At 44.1% G+C, this 16,196-nt stretch overlaps 1 protein-coding gene across 1 annotated transcript in view; it reads left to right on the top strand.

The window, feature by feature from the left end:
• PSMD1 (proteasome 26S subunit, non-ATPase 1) overlaps positions 1-16,196 on the top strand; it is a 2,664,479-nt gene that overhangs the window by 959,751 nt on the left and 1,688,532 nt on the right. Inside the window, exons 12-13 of the mRNA XM_044070690.1 lie at positions 9,254-9,427; positions 10,235-10,346. Of these exons, the coding sequence (XP_043926625.1) occupies positions 9,254-9,427; positions 10,235-10,346 (286 nt within the window). The remainder of the gene's footprint in view (positions 1-9,253; positions 9,428-10,234; positions 10,347-16,196) is intronic.

Genomic DNA, 16,196 nt, shown 5'->3' with positions numbered 1-16,196 from the left:
TGAGCTACCAAGTGCACCTACAAACTCAATTCCTGCCAGGAAAATTAAATACACTGGCAAACGGACTAAGCAGAAACCTCATGGACCCACACAAGTGGAAACTGGACCCAAGGATTTTCAACATGTTGACAAGCGAATGGGGGGGCCCAGATATAGACCTGTTTGCCTCCCCTAAAACTACCAATTTGACAAATTTTGCCCAAGGATTCCCCACAAACAAGCCTGGAAAGTGGATGCTCTGTCCATCAGCTGGAAAAACCTATCAATCCATGCCTTCCCCCTGCTGCAACTGCTCTCCAAAGTACTACTAAAACTCAAACAGGACAAACCAAGGACGATTTCGATTGCTCCAGACTGGCTGCGCCAAACACTGGTACCCCCTCCTGCACAGTGTGTCACGGTTATCTCCATGGCACCTGCCTCAGACTCGCATCCCTGCTGTCTCAGCAGGAGAACCAGATTCTGCACCCTCTGCTTCCAACACTGAACCTTGCAGCCTGGCTAATTACTTAAACTCTCCCTTACCATCCCTCAGCAAACCTGTGATGGATGTCATCTTAGAGGCAAGGAGGCCTAGTACTAGAAAATCTTATGCTGAAAAATGGAAAAGATTCTGTGCCTGGAACCAGTCTCAAGAGATGAGCGCAGCAGCACCCAATTTACCTCAGATTTTACAATACTTAACTGAGATGCTTCACAAGGGCCTGTCTTTTTCCTCCATTATAATCCACACCTCAGCCGTTTCAGCTTATTATAACACAGAACCTCCCCTCTTCTCTCATCCACTGCTCAAGCAGTACCTCAGAGGGGCCAAAAATTTGAGACCACCCAGGAGAGCTCCAACCCCAGCCTGGGACCCTAACTTTGTATTGGCGAAACTCACTCTACGTCCTTTCGAGCCAGCTGCTACTGCAGACTTAAAATTTATTTCCTGGAAAACAGCTTTCCTTTTAGAAATCACTTCAGTGGAAGGGTATCTGAATTACAGGCCCTTATGGCAGTGGAGCCTTTCATCATTTTTCATGTGGACAGGGTGTCACTTAGAACCAAGCCATCCTTCATGCCCAAGGTGTGGTATCCAGTGTGGCTCTTAATCAGTCCATTCATTTGCCAAACTTTTTTCCCAATCCACAGAACCAAAGGGGAACGGATTCTGCATTCCTTGGATGTGCACAGGCAACTTAGATTTTACTTGGACAGGACTAAACCTCAAAGAAAATCTGAACTGCTGGCAGCATTTGCTGCAGGGGGGTGGCTAGTTCAAAACAAACCATTTCTAGATTGATAAGCCATTGCATTCATTTCTGCTATAAGCACCATGGAAAACCTATCCCCCAGGGGATCAGACCTCACTCCACCAGGACTGCATCTACTTCTACAGCCTTTCTCAGAGGCATTCCTACCAGGGACATCCTAGAAGCTGCTACCTGGAGTTCTGTACATAGTTTCACCAAGCATTATCATTTGCCAGTTGTCTCTAAATCCAGAGCTGGCTTTTCCCACTACAGTCTTGCATGGTCTTATAGCTGGTCCTAATGCTATTCTAAACTCCTACTCCCAACCATAGCTTTGGGAATCTACCCAAATGTAATGACTGCAACAGTGAAACACGAAGAGCATAGTACAGTTGTGTGCACTTACCAAAAATGTACATCTTAGAGTGTGTTCACTGTTGCAGTCCTGGTTACCCTCCCTCCTGCCTCCTAACTTTTTTTGGCTATACGTCTGCTATCCTTTACTATGCTTAAAAGCCTTTTTGGTGTATTTGCTTTTTTGTTGGTGGTATACCTTTGTGATGTCCTTCAAGGATGCATCTGCAGTCGTAACATATGGGCCGTCCTGCCTCAGGCAGCCCCTCGGTCGGCCGGATTCCAAAGTCTGGGTCCGGCCTCGGCTGATGTCGCACTTTCCCCGACGTCAGAGCATCTGGGGTATAAAAGCATCAGCCAATGCCATTTTCCTCAGTCTTTCTTGCCGCGTGGTGCCCGAAGCAGCAGCAGTTCGCAAGTGCCGGTCGGTCAGCTCCTGTGATTCAGCTACCGAAGACTTCGAAAAAGCTAAGTACCCCGTTGGGGACTCTTTCTTGCCTCAGCCGATGTCAGATAAAGTAAATAATTGTTTAACTTGTGGGAAACAAATACCTCATAAGAATTTCCACTCTTACTGCCTCCCTTGCTTAGGCCCAGACCACGACGTCTCGGCCTGTTCAGCCTGTGCTTCCTTCAACCGACGAACTCTTAGACGTCGGTCGGAGTTTGCAGAGGAATTCTTTGGGGCTAATTTTGCATATAAGATGCCGTCGGAGACTCGACTGCATTTGGTGAAAAAACGGAAGGACAAGGACCGACACTCGCGGCCCGCGGTTTCGGCTGAAACCACGGTTAGGCCTACCGCGAGTGTCTCGGTTTCAGCCGAAACAGAGTCCTCGGTACTTCCTTTAACCGAATCCACTCAACTGACCACCGCGGCCCTGGAGGCCCCGGCTGAGTCGGCTACTGAGCTACCTACTGAAACCAGTGTCCAGGAAATAGCCGACACCATTCCTTTGGACAAGTCTACTCCTGCACTTGGTGCAGCCAGACCCCCTGCTTCCATGTCCATTAAGGCTTTTTCCAGGGCTAAAGCTGCTAAACTTGCTAAAGCTTTGCCTCCCAAGACTACCTCTCAGACACCTTCTTCTAGTTCTCAGATCCTCAGCCTTGCAGAGGATCTTATCTCTTTAATTAGAGGTTCTCAGCCTCACCCGGACAGGGGCTCTCAACCACCACCAGACAAAAGGCCCAGGACTGAGATCTCTGAGTGGCACTCTTCAGATGAGTCTACGGATGGATCTGTGTTGTCAGATCACCAGGAGGAGGCTTATTCGGCCTACAAGGATTCTGATGCTGAAGAATCTATCCCTTCGGCCTCCCCTCCTGAAGAGTTTTCCTTTGGTGAGACACTACACTCAGAGAACATTTTCAATGGCAGGGTCAGGAATTTTCTGATTCTAGAAAGAGATTAAGGACCTTTTTACATTTACCTCAGCATAGGCCCTTAGCTATACCTCCTGTTTTGAATGTTATTGATGATGTGTACAATGATGTTAGTACAGCCCCTGATTCTCTCCCTCCGGCTCCTGCCAAACCTGATAGATACTACAGGGTCCCGGATTCTCATCTACATCTGTACAAGGCCCATTCTGCAGACCCAGACACTATTTCTCAGGGCCCAAAAGGGGTTGCAGCTGCCACTGCCAAAAATCCTCTACCTTTTGAAAGGGAGTCTAGAGCTTTAGAGAGATGGGGAAAGAAGGTATATACTTCTGCAACTCTTTCCATGAGGGCATTAAATTGTCAATTTCATATGAAACAGTACCAAGAGTATTTGTTAGATGAATTGCATAAGAAGCTTTCCTCTTCTGAACCCCTTGACCGTAAATCCCTTCAGGATCTGGTACATAACTCACAGCAGGTTAGTAATCATTTTTTGCAGTGTGGTTATGATGCACTGGAAGCTTCATGTAGGTCAGCTATGACTGGGGCAGTTATTCGTAGGCATGCCTGGTTGAAGGAACAATCTTTACCAGACCATGTTAAAGCTAAACTCCTGGATGCTCCAATGGAAAAACAAAAATTATTTGGTTCCTCGGCTCAGGAGGTCTTAAAGAAGTTTGACGAAAAGGCAAAATCTGTGCAAACAGTTAAGGACTTTCTGCAAGTACAACCACCGTGATTCAGCAGAAACTGGCCTACTAAGAATTGGTCCTTTCCAGACTCTGACAGATCCCAGAGGGGGCAGGAACAGGCGTCCCAGAGGTAGAGGGCAAGCTAGAGGCTCCTACAGAGGCCATCAGTGGCAGCCTACCAACCAGAGAGGTAGTGCAGGAACAGCAGGAACAACTACTACACCTGGACAGACTCAATGACTTTCCTTTGATTCCGCCGACCAGGGCTCAATTGGAAGCACCATTGGGCGGGGAAAGCTTTCTTTATTCTCAAAAAACTGGCATTACATTAAAAGGGACACATGGACACTGCAGATAATAGACAAAGGATACAGGTTCCACTTCCACACTTTGCCAAGAAGAAATGGAATGCCAAACCTGCCACCAAATCAGAGGGCAGAGGCTTTAAAGCAGATGAACAACTTAATACAAATGAAAGCCATAGAAAAGGTACCTCTTTCAGAACAAGGCCAAGGATTTTACTCCAGATTATTCCTTGTTCCAAGAAAAGAAAATCAATGGAGGCCTATTCTCGACCTGTCCGCACTGAATACTTACCTCATTGTGCCAACATTCAAGATGCTGACCCTACAGCAACTTCTTCCCATGCTGGGCAAGGAGTCTTGGCTGGTGACTCTAGATCTCAAGGAGGCATACCTGCATGTCCCTATTCGGCAAAGTTGCAGAAGACACCTCAGATTTCTTGCAGGAACAGAGCATTATCAATTCTCAGCATTGCCCTTTGGCTTATCTACTGCGCCCAGAGTATTCACGAAATGCCTGGCATCAGTAATTGCACACTGCAGACTTCAGGGATTCAAATCTACCCATATCTGGACGACTGCCTTATACAAGCGGACAACAAGAAAAATTTGATAAAGGACTTGGACTATGCCATCCACCTATTACAGGCCTTGGGATACACAGTCAACATCCAAAAATCAAGACTTGTTCCATCCCAAAGGATAACCTTTTTGGGTGCAGATCTAGACACAACCACCCAAATGGCCTTTCTCACAGAAGAAAAACAAAAACAACTTCCGGATTACTACTTGAATCTGACAAGACAAACTCAGCTAACTGCAAGGAAAATCCTGCAGGCCCTGGGTTACATGGCATCCTGCATAATTCTGATTCCATAAGCCAGGCTGCATATGAGAGAATTACAATGGTACCTAAGGAGTGTATGGTCTCAGCACAGTCACAGTTTGGAAACTTTGATACCAATCATTCCTTGCCTTCAAAAGTAATTTCTGTGGTGGGCTTAAGCCTGCCAGTCCAACAGAGGGTTGCCTTTCAACAAACCAAAAACAAAACAAACCATCACCACGGACGCTTCAGACCGAGGATGGGGAGCACACATGAAGGGCTAATGTATCCAAGGCCTATGGTCTCAAGGGCAGCTGCGCATGCACATAAACCAAAAGGAAATGCTGGCAGTGATGCACACAATCGAGGCCTTCAAACCTTTCCTCCATCAAGGCCACCTGTTAATAAGGACAGACAACACCACAGTCATGTGGTACATAAACAAGAAAGGAGGCACGCATTCCTACCCTCTATGCAGGCTGGCCATGAATCTATGGGAACTATGCTTGAAACTCAATATCCAACTACAGTCCCAGTTTGTGCCAGGGAAAGTAAATGCTCTGGCAGACAGCTTAAGCAGAACTACCATGGATGCACACGAATGGATGCTGCACCCAGACATCTTTCTACTCATAACACAAGCATGGGGAAAGCTGGAGAAAGATCTGTTTGCCTCGCCCCACAATCATCAGCTGAAGACATTCTTCTCAAGGACATACCACCCACAAGCTTGGAGGGTGGACTCTCTTTCAGCTGGAAAGCTCTAAAAGTCTGTGCCGTCCCACCTCTCCCATTAATGTCCAAGGTTTTACTGAAGATCAGGGCAGAACAGCCAAGAGTGATTCTGATAGCTCCAGATTGGCCAAGGCAGCACTGGTACCCACTATTGAGGAGCATGTCACAGGCGAAACCGTGGCCTCTCCCCCTATGGCCACTTCTTCTGACGCAGAACAATTTCAAGATGATGCATCCCAACTTGAAAACATTGCAGCTAACTGCCTGGAAAATTCCATAAACCCCCCTCAAAATAACTTATCACAGAGAGTAAAGGACATTATTATGGAAGCTCGCCGGCCTTCCACAAAGAAGACATACTCAGCAAAATGGAAAAGATTTCTCATTTGGAACACAACAAAAGGCTTAGATGTGACTGTGGCGAGCATGGTACATATTCTGGAATACTTAGCAGAATTGTTCCACAATGGCCTGTCCTATTCTTCCATTAAGATTCATGCCTCAGCAATTTCAGCAGAATACAATGTTGATCCACCTATCTTCTCGCATCCTCTCCTCAGGCAATTTCTGAGAGGAATCAAAAACATCAATCCTCCAAGGAAACCACCTTTACCTACTTGGGATCTCAACTTTGTGCTGGAGAAACTAACACTTCCTCCCTTTGAACTAGCAGCATCGGCGGATCTACAGTTTCTGTCTTGGAAAACTGCATTCCTTCTGGCCATAACTTCAGCAAGAAGAGTATCTGAGTTACAAACTTTAATGGCAGTACAGCCATTTCTTATCTTCCATCAGGACAGAGTTTCATTGAGAACCAATCCTACTTTTATGCCAAAGGTGGTATCTAAGGTATCCTTGAACCAAGCTATTCACTTGCCTACATTCGTCCCAAATCCACAAAATAAAGGGGAAAAACTTCTACACACTTGGATATACACAGACAACTACGCTACTACTTGGACAGAACTAAAAGTTACAGAAAGACTGACCAACTCCTTGTAGCATATGCTGCTGGGGTACAAGGAAAAGCAATTTCCAAACAGACAGTTTCAAAGTGGATAGGAAATTGCATTCGATTTTGTTACTCCTTTCATGGAAAGACTGTTCCTGCAAACATTAGGCCTCATTCCACGAGGGCCACAGCCACCACTACAGCCTTCCTAAGAGGGGTGGCTACCAAGGACATTTTAGAAGCTGCTACATGGAGCTCCGTGCATACATTTGCCAAACATTACAATTTACCTTTATACTCCAGATCCAGAGCAGGTTTTGCTACAGCAGTCCTGCAGGGTATCTTAACTACACCATCCTTTTCTTAGTACCTCCTCCCCCAGATTGGCTATGGTATTCTACCCATATGTTATGACTGCAGATGCATCCTTGAAGGACTTAGTACAGTTTTGTACCTACCATAAATGTAGATGTCCGATAGGTATGCATCTGCAGTCAGGTTTACCCTCACTCCTTCCCCTCTGTGGTATTCCTAGGGTGCTTACCCCTCCATTAGCTAGCTGGGGGATCTATTATGGTTTATTTGTTTGTGTATATATGTATATATTTTGGAAAATGTTTGGAATTTATTGCATTCCTCCAAATTTGGCCTTCCTAGAGGGCACCTGGCATCTGGGGCAAGAAACACTGAGGAAAATGGCGTCGGCTGATGCTTTTATACCCCAGACGCTCTGACGTCGGGGAAAGTGCGACATCAGCCGAGGCCGGACCCAGACTTTGGAATCCGGCCGACCGAGGGGCTGCCTGAGGCAGGACGGCCCATATGTTATGACTGCAGATGCATACCTATCGGACATCTACATTAATGGTAGGTACAAAACTGCACTTTTTTATGTTTAATTGCTCCTCATTAGGGGGCACCTGGCATCTGGGGCAAGAAAAACTGATGTAATGGCATTGGCTGCAGGTTTCATACCCCTGACATCATTGAAGGGACAGCAACCGACGCAGGACCCAAGACTTTGTTAATCAGGCTGACTGAGGGCAACCTGCAAGCAAATTACCCAAATGTAATGGCTGCAACAGTGAATACACTCTAACATCTACATTTATGGTAAGTGTACACAACTATACTTTTCAAAGTAACAAGTAGAATCTTTAGCATTCTGCTGCTGTAACCCTTGTATATAAAATCCCTTTGTAGTTCCTAGAGGTTGTTGAAGTCTCTGGTTTCTTTCAATAGTCTGGTCAGACCTTATTCTCTGAGACGTCATAACATTTCTGTATATCAAGGGATGCATACTGTGGATACTGAGCAGTATGTTCACCCTGGTAGGCTCTCTACCTTCCCCCAGGTTTTTGATTATGGTGAAATCTTGGCACACTTTCTTTAAATATATGCAGGGCAGGCATTGCCAGGGAATTATTCTAAATGGTTTCCAGTAGTCTGTTTCAAGTAATATAGCAGCCATTGAATGAAAGAGGTAACATTTTTGCTTCACCAATGTTGCATGTAAAGAATGCAGCACAATTGTGTTTTTCAAGTTAGATCACTATTACTGTATGGTTTCTCTCCCTTTATCCCCACTTCATCTCTTGTACTTATCCTGGTGCTGGAGTGAGTACATGTTCAGTTCCCCCAAGTTTTCATTCTAGTTGCTTTGTCTGGTCATCCTGTCCCTTGGGAAGTATATACTTGGCCTTGCTCTAAGGAGGGTATTTCTTGGTGGACAGCAAACCATTTCTGCTCCTGTGCAGGTCACCAAACGTATTAGTTTTTGTCAGGAGTAGCTTAGTGACTGCCCTGCCTGTACTTACTGAGGACAGGAAATGACAATAGTGTGGGCTGTCTCCTTATACTGTGAATGTAGTGACATCCTTTGGGGAGAGGAGTCATCCCTCCACCTGTTTGTGGGTGGGAAGAATGTTGGACCATTTGATTCTGACATCCCAGCATTTACCACTGCAGCAGTGATCATACTTTAATATTGACGCAGTAGTGGTTTCTACAGGAGGCTAGGAGACATGACACCAAGTTTTTATTCTGTGCAAGGCCATCACCTGTACAGGCTGCAGTTCCTCTAGTTTTGCAATACACCAAACCAAAGAAGGGCGAAGTCTCCTTATAGGAAGTAATCTTTGCCAGTGAGCGGTGTACACTACACCAGCAGCGATTCCCTGTCATGTATCATCTTTACCCACCACATTAAGCAAAACGCAGACATGCCTTTCAAGAAGTAGTTAAAAAATACACCTGAACAATACCTAAGCCTCAGAAGTACGCATTTATACTTCACAAACCATTTGTCATTCTGATTCTGAGCAACTGGACATTTCTGTGCCTGTGCATTCTCTCATTATGATGAGGTGTAACCTATTAATATAAATCAGTATGTGCTCCACTTGTATTCAGTCATGCATGCATATTACTTGTGCATGTGTTTGTGTGTATATCTATGTTTGAGACATATGTATGTGTGTGTGTGTGTGTAATAAATAAATAAATATATATATATATATATATATATATATATATATATATATATATATATATATAAACACACACACACACACACACACACACACACAGAGGTCCATGTGTATAATATGCACTTGCACCCATAGCACACAGTACTTCGAAGGCTGGTTAACTTTTGCATCCTTCATGCAAAAGATGAGAAGAATGTCAAGCTGTCATTAAAGCTTGAAATAAAAATTTTAATAATGGAGTAGTATTTCTTTTCACTTTTATCCTCCTTTTTTGTGTTCCAGGGACATGAGAAAGAGGCCTTACAGTTGATGGCAACATATTTACCAAAAGACACTTCTCCTGGCTCAGCTTATCAAGAAGGAGGTGGCCTGTATGCACTAGGTCTCATCCATGCAAACCATGGTGGTGACATAATCGACTATCTACTTAACCAGCTCAAGAATGCAAGTAATGATGTGAGTAATGGGTGCTAAATAGCTGATACTGCAACACGTGTTAGTAATAGGTGCTGAGTACTGTGACTTAAATAATGATGCGAGTAGTAGGTGCTTAGTGGTACTCTGGGATAGGTAATGATGCGAGTAACATGTGATTTGTAGCGGGTATGCATGACTGATATTAATAGCAGTTCCTGAGAGTTCTATACCTTGAGATGGGTAACATTGTAAGTGATGAGTAGATGATGCAATGAATAGTTATTGATGTAGTAGGTGTTGAGAAGCCTGTTCTCATACACCAGCAATGATGCGAGCAATAGGTGCTGAGTGTGATACTGGGCCACAGGTAATGTGATAAGTGCTAAATAGCCACTACGACACAGACGTGGTGTACCTTTTCCCTCATTGATGAAAGAAGTATGTCCTAGGAATGGCTTTCATAGATTCATAGATTCATAGGTTATTACTAAGCTAACTGCCCTTGCGAGCCATTGTAAGCCTAGCCAATTATCCCTTGTGAGGCTCAAACCCTGCACCTTATGTTTGTAAGGCAAACACCTTAACCATTAGGCCACCCTCCCATCTTAATTTTACAACCTGCAGTAATTTTTCACTTGTCCTGGAATTATCGATTTCCATTGACCAAGCAGCATTGGTATATCTGTGTTGTCTGACCAGCGCATGGACTAGCTTTGAATTTTTAAAGAACAGTTGTCATAAGCACATTTCTTAGGTCTACTGCAATTACTACTACAGTGTGTTGGTGTGTGGTCTTTAAACTTAGGTTGCATATTTTTATTGGTTTCTTGTTGCCTGTTTCTACAGATTGTGCGCCATGGTGGTAGCTTGGGTCTTGGACTTGCTGCCATGGGAACTGCACGTCAGGATGTCTATGACCTACTGAAAACTAATTTGTATCAGGATGATGCGGTAACAGGTAAGGCAAAAGTCGTCTTAGGCATTGAGTAATAAACCTCTGTGTTTGACAAAGCATTGTGTGATTTTTCTCAATGGCCACAACTGAATGAGTGTTATTTAGATGCTTACAAAATTCTCCAGAAGGGCACTTACTGATGCTCTTGCTTACTCTTAACTATGTGGAGTATACTTTTGGTGTTTTACTAAAAGTGACATATATTTAAAATATTTTGTGTAGTGTAACATGCTGGCTGAAGCTGCTGTCAGGTGAAAGTTTGTTCATATGGTTTAGATGAAAATGCATAATAGGTGTTTTGGAGACTAGCAGAAAATAGCACTTCTACTAGACTGGCCTAAGATCTCATTGACCTACACACATTGTGAAGCACATGCACCAAATGTCTGAACCTGCGTTTCCTCTTGTACTGAGCAGGATTATTATTGCAACAACACATCATCAGTAGGGTAAAACTAACCCGTCTCACGGTGGTCTAATCCCAGCTCACGTTCCCTGTTAGTAAGTGGGTGAACAGGCCAATGCTTGATGAATTCTGGTTCACAGTGATGGGAAGAGCCAACATCGAAGGATCAAAAAGCGACTTTGCTATGAACGCTTGGCTGCCCACAAGCCAGTTACCCGTGTGTTAACTATTCTGGCACCTCCTACTTAAAACCCAAAAAGCCAGAAGGATCTTGAGGCCCCGCTTTCACAGTCTGTATCAAGATCAAGTCAGCTTTTACCATTCTCCACCACGGGAAGTTTCTGTCTTCTGTGAGTTCGCCTTAGGACAACGGTGTTACTCTCACAGGTGCACTGCCCTAGTAAAACTCCATACCTGACACTGTCCCTGGAGTGGGTCGTGCCCGGGTGCTTGAAGCCAGAAGTGAGAGTCCCATTGGGGCTAACCCCCCCCCCCCTCACCTCAACTAATAAGTGGAAAAATGATGAGTAGATGTATTTCACAGGTGGCCAAGGCCTTCCACCTCTCTAGTCTCTTCAAAGTGCCAGACTAGAGTCAGGGTCAACAAGGTCTTCTTTCCCTGCTTGATTCTTTCAAGCCCATTCCCTTGGCTTGGTTTTGCTAGATAGGAGGTAGTGACTGTGGGAATCTCATTCATGCATTCATGCACATCACTAATTGGATGAAGAGGCATTTGGCTACTTTAAGGGAGTCATAGTTACTCCTGCCGTTTTTTGCGCTTCATTGAATATGCTCACTTTGACATTCAGAGCACTGAGCAGAAATCACATTGCGTCAACACCTGTCCCGAGCCTTTGGAATGCTTTGTTTTAGTTCGTGAGATTCCCCCAGTCTGCACCAGTTCCAAGTCTGCTGCTAGCTGCTGAACGATGCAGGGCGCCTGTTGGGACCAGCACCAGCCGCAGCTGGGCGATCCACAGGTAGGGGCCCGGCATGTGTCTACTGTTGCCACCACTATACCCTGCCCCCCTGGGGGTGGGTAGCGGTGAGGGGGTGACACCTCCAACCTAGCCCTTGGAGCCAATCCTTATCCTGAAGTTACGGATCTGGCTTCCTGACTTCCCTTCCATTGTTCTAACATGTCAAAGGCTGGATATGGGTTTGGCCCCGGTGCGAGACTTGCACCCTGTCCCCCCAGATTTTCAAGGGCTGATTAGAACTCGCCTGACATGGCCAGAGCTGCAAAGCTTTCTAGGTTGTGGGCCCCTCTCTCAGGGCGAACCCATTCCAGGGTGCCTTGCCCTTTACAAAGAAAAGAGAACTCTCCTAGGGCCCCCGCCGGTTTCTCCAGGATTTTTTGCATTACCACATTGGATGCCATGAGGCACCCGTCTCTGCCTCTGCGGATTCAGGAATCTAAACCAGACTCCTTTTCGATTGGCTGAGGGCGATTGAGACCATCTCCCATCCCTTTGGAATGACACTGTATCTTTCAGGACCGACGATCCATGTTCAGCTGCTGTTCAGAAGGAACCCTTCTCCACTTCGGCCTTCAAAGTTCTCATTTGAGTATTTGCTACTACTACCAAGATCTGCACCCAAGGCGGCTCCATCCACACCCTCTCCCTGGGCTTTAGTGCCACCACAGTGGCCCTCCTACTTGTGGCATTGCCCCCTGGGTTCCCAGCACTGGCGACACAGATATTGGCCTGACGCTCCAGCGCCATCCATTTTCAGGGCTAGTTGATTTGGCAGGTGAGTTTCACACTCCTTAGTGGATTCCAACTTCCATGGCTGCTGTCTGCATCAACCAACACCCTTTCTGGTGTCTGAATGTTGGCTTTTGGGCACCTTAACCCAGCGTTGGCGGCCCAAGATAGTGAGCTACGAACATGCTGGTTTACAAAGTCCGTTGAACATGTAGGAGAAACAGACAAATGTAGGTTTTGTATAACTGAATTGGAAACGGTCGCACACCTTGTTGCTGGTTGTGACATACTAAAGACAAAAATGGCAGAACTGAATACTGAAGGGTATAATAATGTGGCAAGACTGTTGCACTGGGGACTGTGCAAACATTATGGTATACTGAAGTGTCTGAAAAACACTGGAAACATGAGCCACAAAGCATCATAGAAACTGCTTACATCACATGGTTCAAAAGATAGATGCTAGTAAAATGGATATAGTGGTCCATGAAAAGGCAAAAGTAGCATTCATCATTGAAATGACAATACGCAGTGACTATTGCGTCTTGCGTACAGAGAGACACAAACTTATAAAATATTGGGATCTGCAGGCAGTAATGAGAGCAATACGGAAGAAAGCCATGGCCATTACAGTGAGGCCAGGACTCACTAACAGGTTTCTCTTTCTCTTAATCCTTACCCCTCTAACTTTATCAAATTTCCTTATGTCCTATGAATATCTAACCCTCTCTATATTTCATCTCCCCCTAAAAGAAACTACCCTATGTACTAATCTAGCCCCACAAATACACAGTAATATTACATCCTCTTCAGCCTACCATCCTCCACAATTTCATAGACTTTACCATATAAAGTATCACCAGTCCAGAAAATCTATCCCCTTTTTATGTAAGCACTTGAAACACACATACTCCTCTAGAGCATCTACTACTTCATGGTGACATTCAACCAAACCCAGGTCCAAAAACCTCCATCTCTGATCCCAATTCATCCTACCCCAACACCACCTACACTCTCACTAATTCCCACAACTCTCTACTCGTAGGCCACCTCAATGTACGCAGCTTAAAACAATAAAATTACCCAGCTGCATGCCCTCCTAGACTTAGACTCCTTTGACATCCTTTGTCTAACCGAAACATGGCTCAAACCTGCTACTAAGGATAATGATATAATCCCACCAGGTTACAACATCCTACGCTTTGACCGACTTAATAAAAAAGGTCGTGGGGTTTTTGCTATACTGTATAAATCTAAATTACAGGTATTATCAATAGATGTAAAACCTCCCCCACCCAGTAATGCTGAAATGTTAATCTCTAAGCTCCTGATTAATACCAATAAATCATTAAACATAATTTGCACCTATATCCCCCCAGGTAGTAACATTAATACTCTTGAGAATATCCTTAGTTGGCTATCAACTTTCTTCCCACAAGAAACTGTACTCCTTGGAGACTTCAACATAGACTGGAACTGTTGTACCTCGGGCAAACCAACTTACCCACATAAACCTTTATGGCTTTAATCAAATTATCACCTCCCCTACCAGAACCCATAAACCAAGCAATAAGCAAGCCACCTTAGACTGGATACTGGTGAACAACCACCCCCTCTTATAAAAAAGGTATACTCACAGATGATATTAGTGATTACTCCCTTACCTACCTACCCAGGCAAAAAAACATATCCAACCAAGCAACCTTTAGAACAACCCACAACAAAAAAAACTTCAAACCTGCTAGCTTCCAAGCTGAACTTAAAGCATGCAATTGGTCACCTCTAAAATACCTGCCTCTTGACGAAGCTGTCTCTTATTTTAACATAAACTTCCTTCAATTCCTAGAACACCATGCCCCCTTTCGTACAGTTAGGACTAGGAACAAACAAGCACCTTGGCTAACAAAAGAAACCAGACAAAAATGATACAGAGAAATAGAATTTGGTCCAAATGGAGAATTACCAAAAACCCAACTGATAAGGCAACCTTTAGACAGCTCAGAAGTACTACAAAGAAATCAATACTCCAAGATAAAAAAAAAAAAAAACTACTACCAGACATTCCACCAAGCCCAGCATCAAAACCCACAAAACGTCTGGACAGGTATAAACAGCCTACTCCATCCAGGACTCTCCAAAACTCCTACACATTCCAATCCAACTCTGAATACTCCTAGCCAAATAGCCAATACTTTTAACAAATTTTTCTCTGAAACAGCTCAATCCTTAGCAAATACCCTATCTTCCACTAGCATCCCTAAAACATGCTCTCTAACCAACTTACCTTCAGCCTTAAAACTGCAGCCTGTTCCAGCTACTCTCATCCACACACTACTTCACAAACTAAAACCTTGTACTCCTGCTGACCTCCTCCCAGCTGAAATTCTACAAATGGCAGCTGGTGTACTTGCTTTACCCTATCTCCATCTTAATAAATAGAAGTATTACAGAAGGTTCTATCCCATCACTCTGGAAAGTCTCACATATTATCCCATTACACAAAGGAGGCAACTCATCTGAACTCTCCAATTTCCATCTCATAGCACTGCTGTCTCCATTAGCTAAAATCATGGAAAGATGCATTAATTGGCAACTCCTTGATCATCTCCTACTAAATAATCTCTTAGCTGATTGCCAACATGGCTCTAGACCTTTTCATAGTACCACTACCGCACTACTATCCTTTATAGACTGTATTAATAAGAATCGCATTAACAACTTGCTCTACTCAGCTCTATTTTTAGACCTCTCCAAAGCCTTCGATATGGTGAATCACATCCTAATATTAGACGCTCTTAAATAATTTATAGAAGACACTTTAACTATCAAATGTTTTAAGTCATATCTAGAAAACAGACAACAAGCAGTCCTCTGGGACAATAACCTATCAACTCACCTCCTATTTCCCTAGGAGTCCCACAAGGTTCTGTTCTTGGACCCATCCTTTTCTCTATTTATTAATAATCTGAATTCATCTCTCCCTCAAACCACCTGCATACAATACGCTGATGACTCTACATTAATCTGTACTGTAGCATCTCAGGCTGAACTACAGTCTAGTAACCAAAAAGTATTCAACTTAGCTGAAGACTGGTTTTCCAAACGCTGTCTCCTCCTAAACCCTAAGAAAACCAAACTCCTACTTATTACCCCTACTCAAAAGTCTCCCCCTATCTACTTCACAGTGACATCAAATAATGGCAGTGTAATAGTACCTGATACCACAACTAAGCTTTTAGGTGTAACAATCGATAATAATCTTAGTTTTGACCCAAACATAAACTTAACTATCAAATCACTTAATAGTAAACTTGGTTCACTTTATAGACTAAAAACCTTCCTTACTTCCTCTGCCAGGACTACTATCGCCCAAACTCACCTAATTTCTACTCTTCTATATGCCTCACCTATCTACACTAACCTATCAAAAAAAAATGAACAAACTGGCCACCTCCTATAATAACATTGCCAGATTTCCCCATTCCATACACACCATTGCCAAAATCTGAAAAAATTGGGATGGCTGGAACTGCAAAACCAAATTATTTTCCAACAACTATTACCCACAAGATCCTGTATCATCCTGCAAATACACCCATACTCTCTACCCTTACTAGCCCTTAAAATCTAACAATCCTACGCTCAGCAAATAAGTCACTACTAGCCACCCTTAAATCTAACAACAAATCTGGAGTCTTTTCAATAATACCATTGGTAATTCTTGGAACAAGCTTCCTG

This window comes from Protopterus annectens, chromosome 4.part1, assembly GCF_019279795.1.
Source record: "Protopterus annectens isolate FY-2018-M chromosome 4.part1, PAN1.0, whole genome shotgun sequence".
NCBI classification, from domain to species: Eukaryota; Metazoa; Chordata; order Ceratodontiformes; family Protopteridae; genus Protopterus; species Protopterus annectens.
Note: the sequence above shows the minus strand (reverse complement) of the source record. Positions and strands in the feature narration are given on the sequence as shown.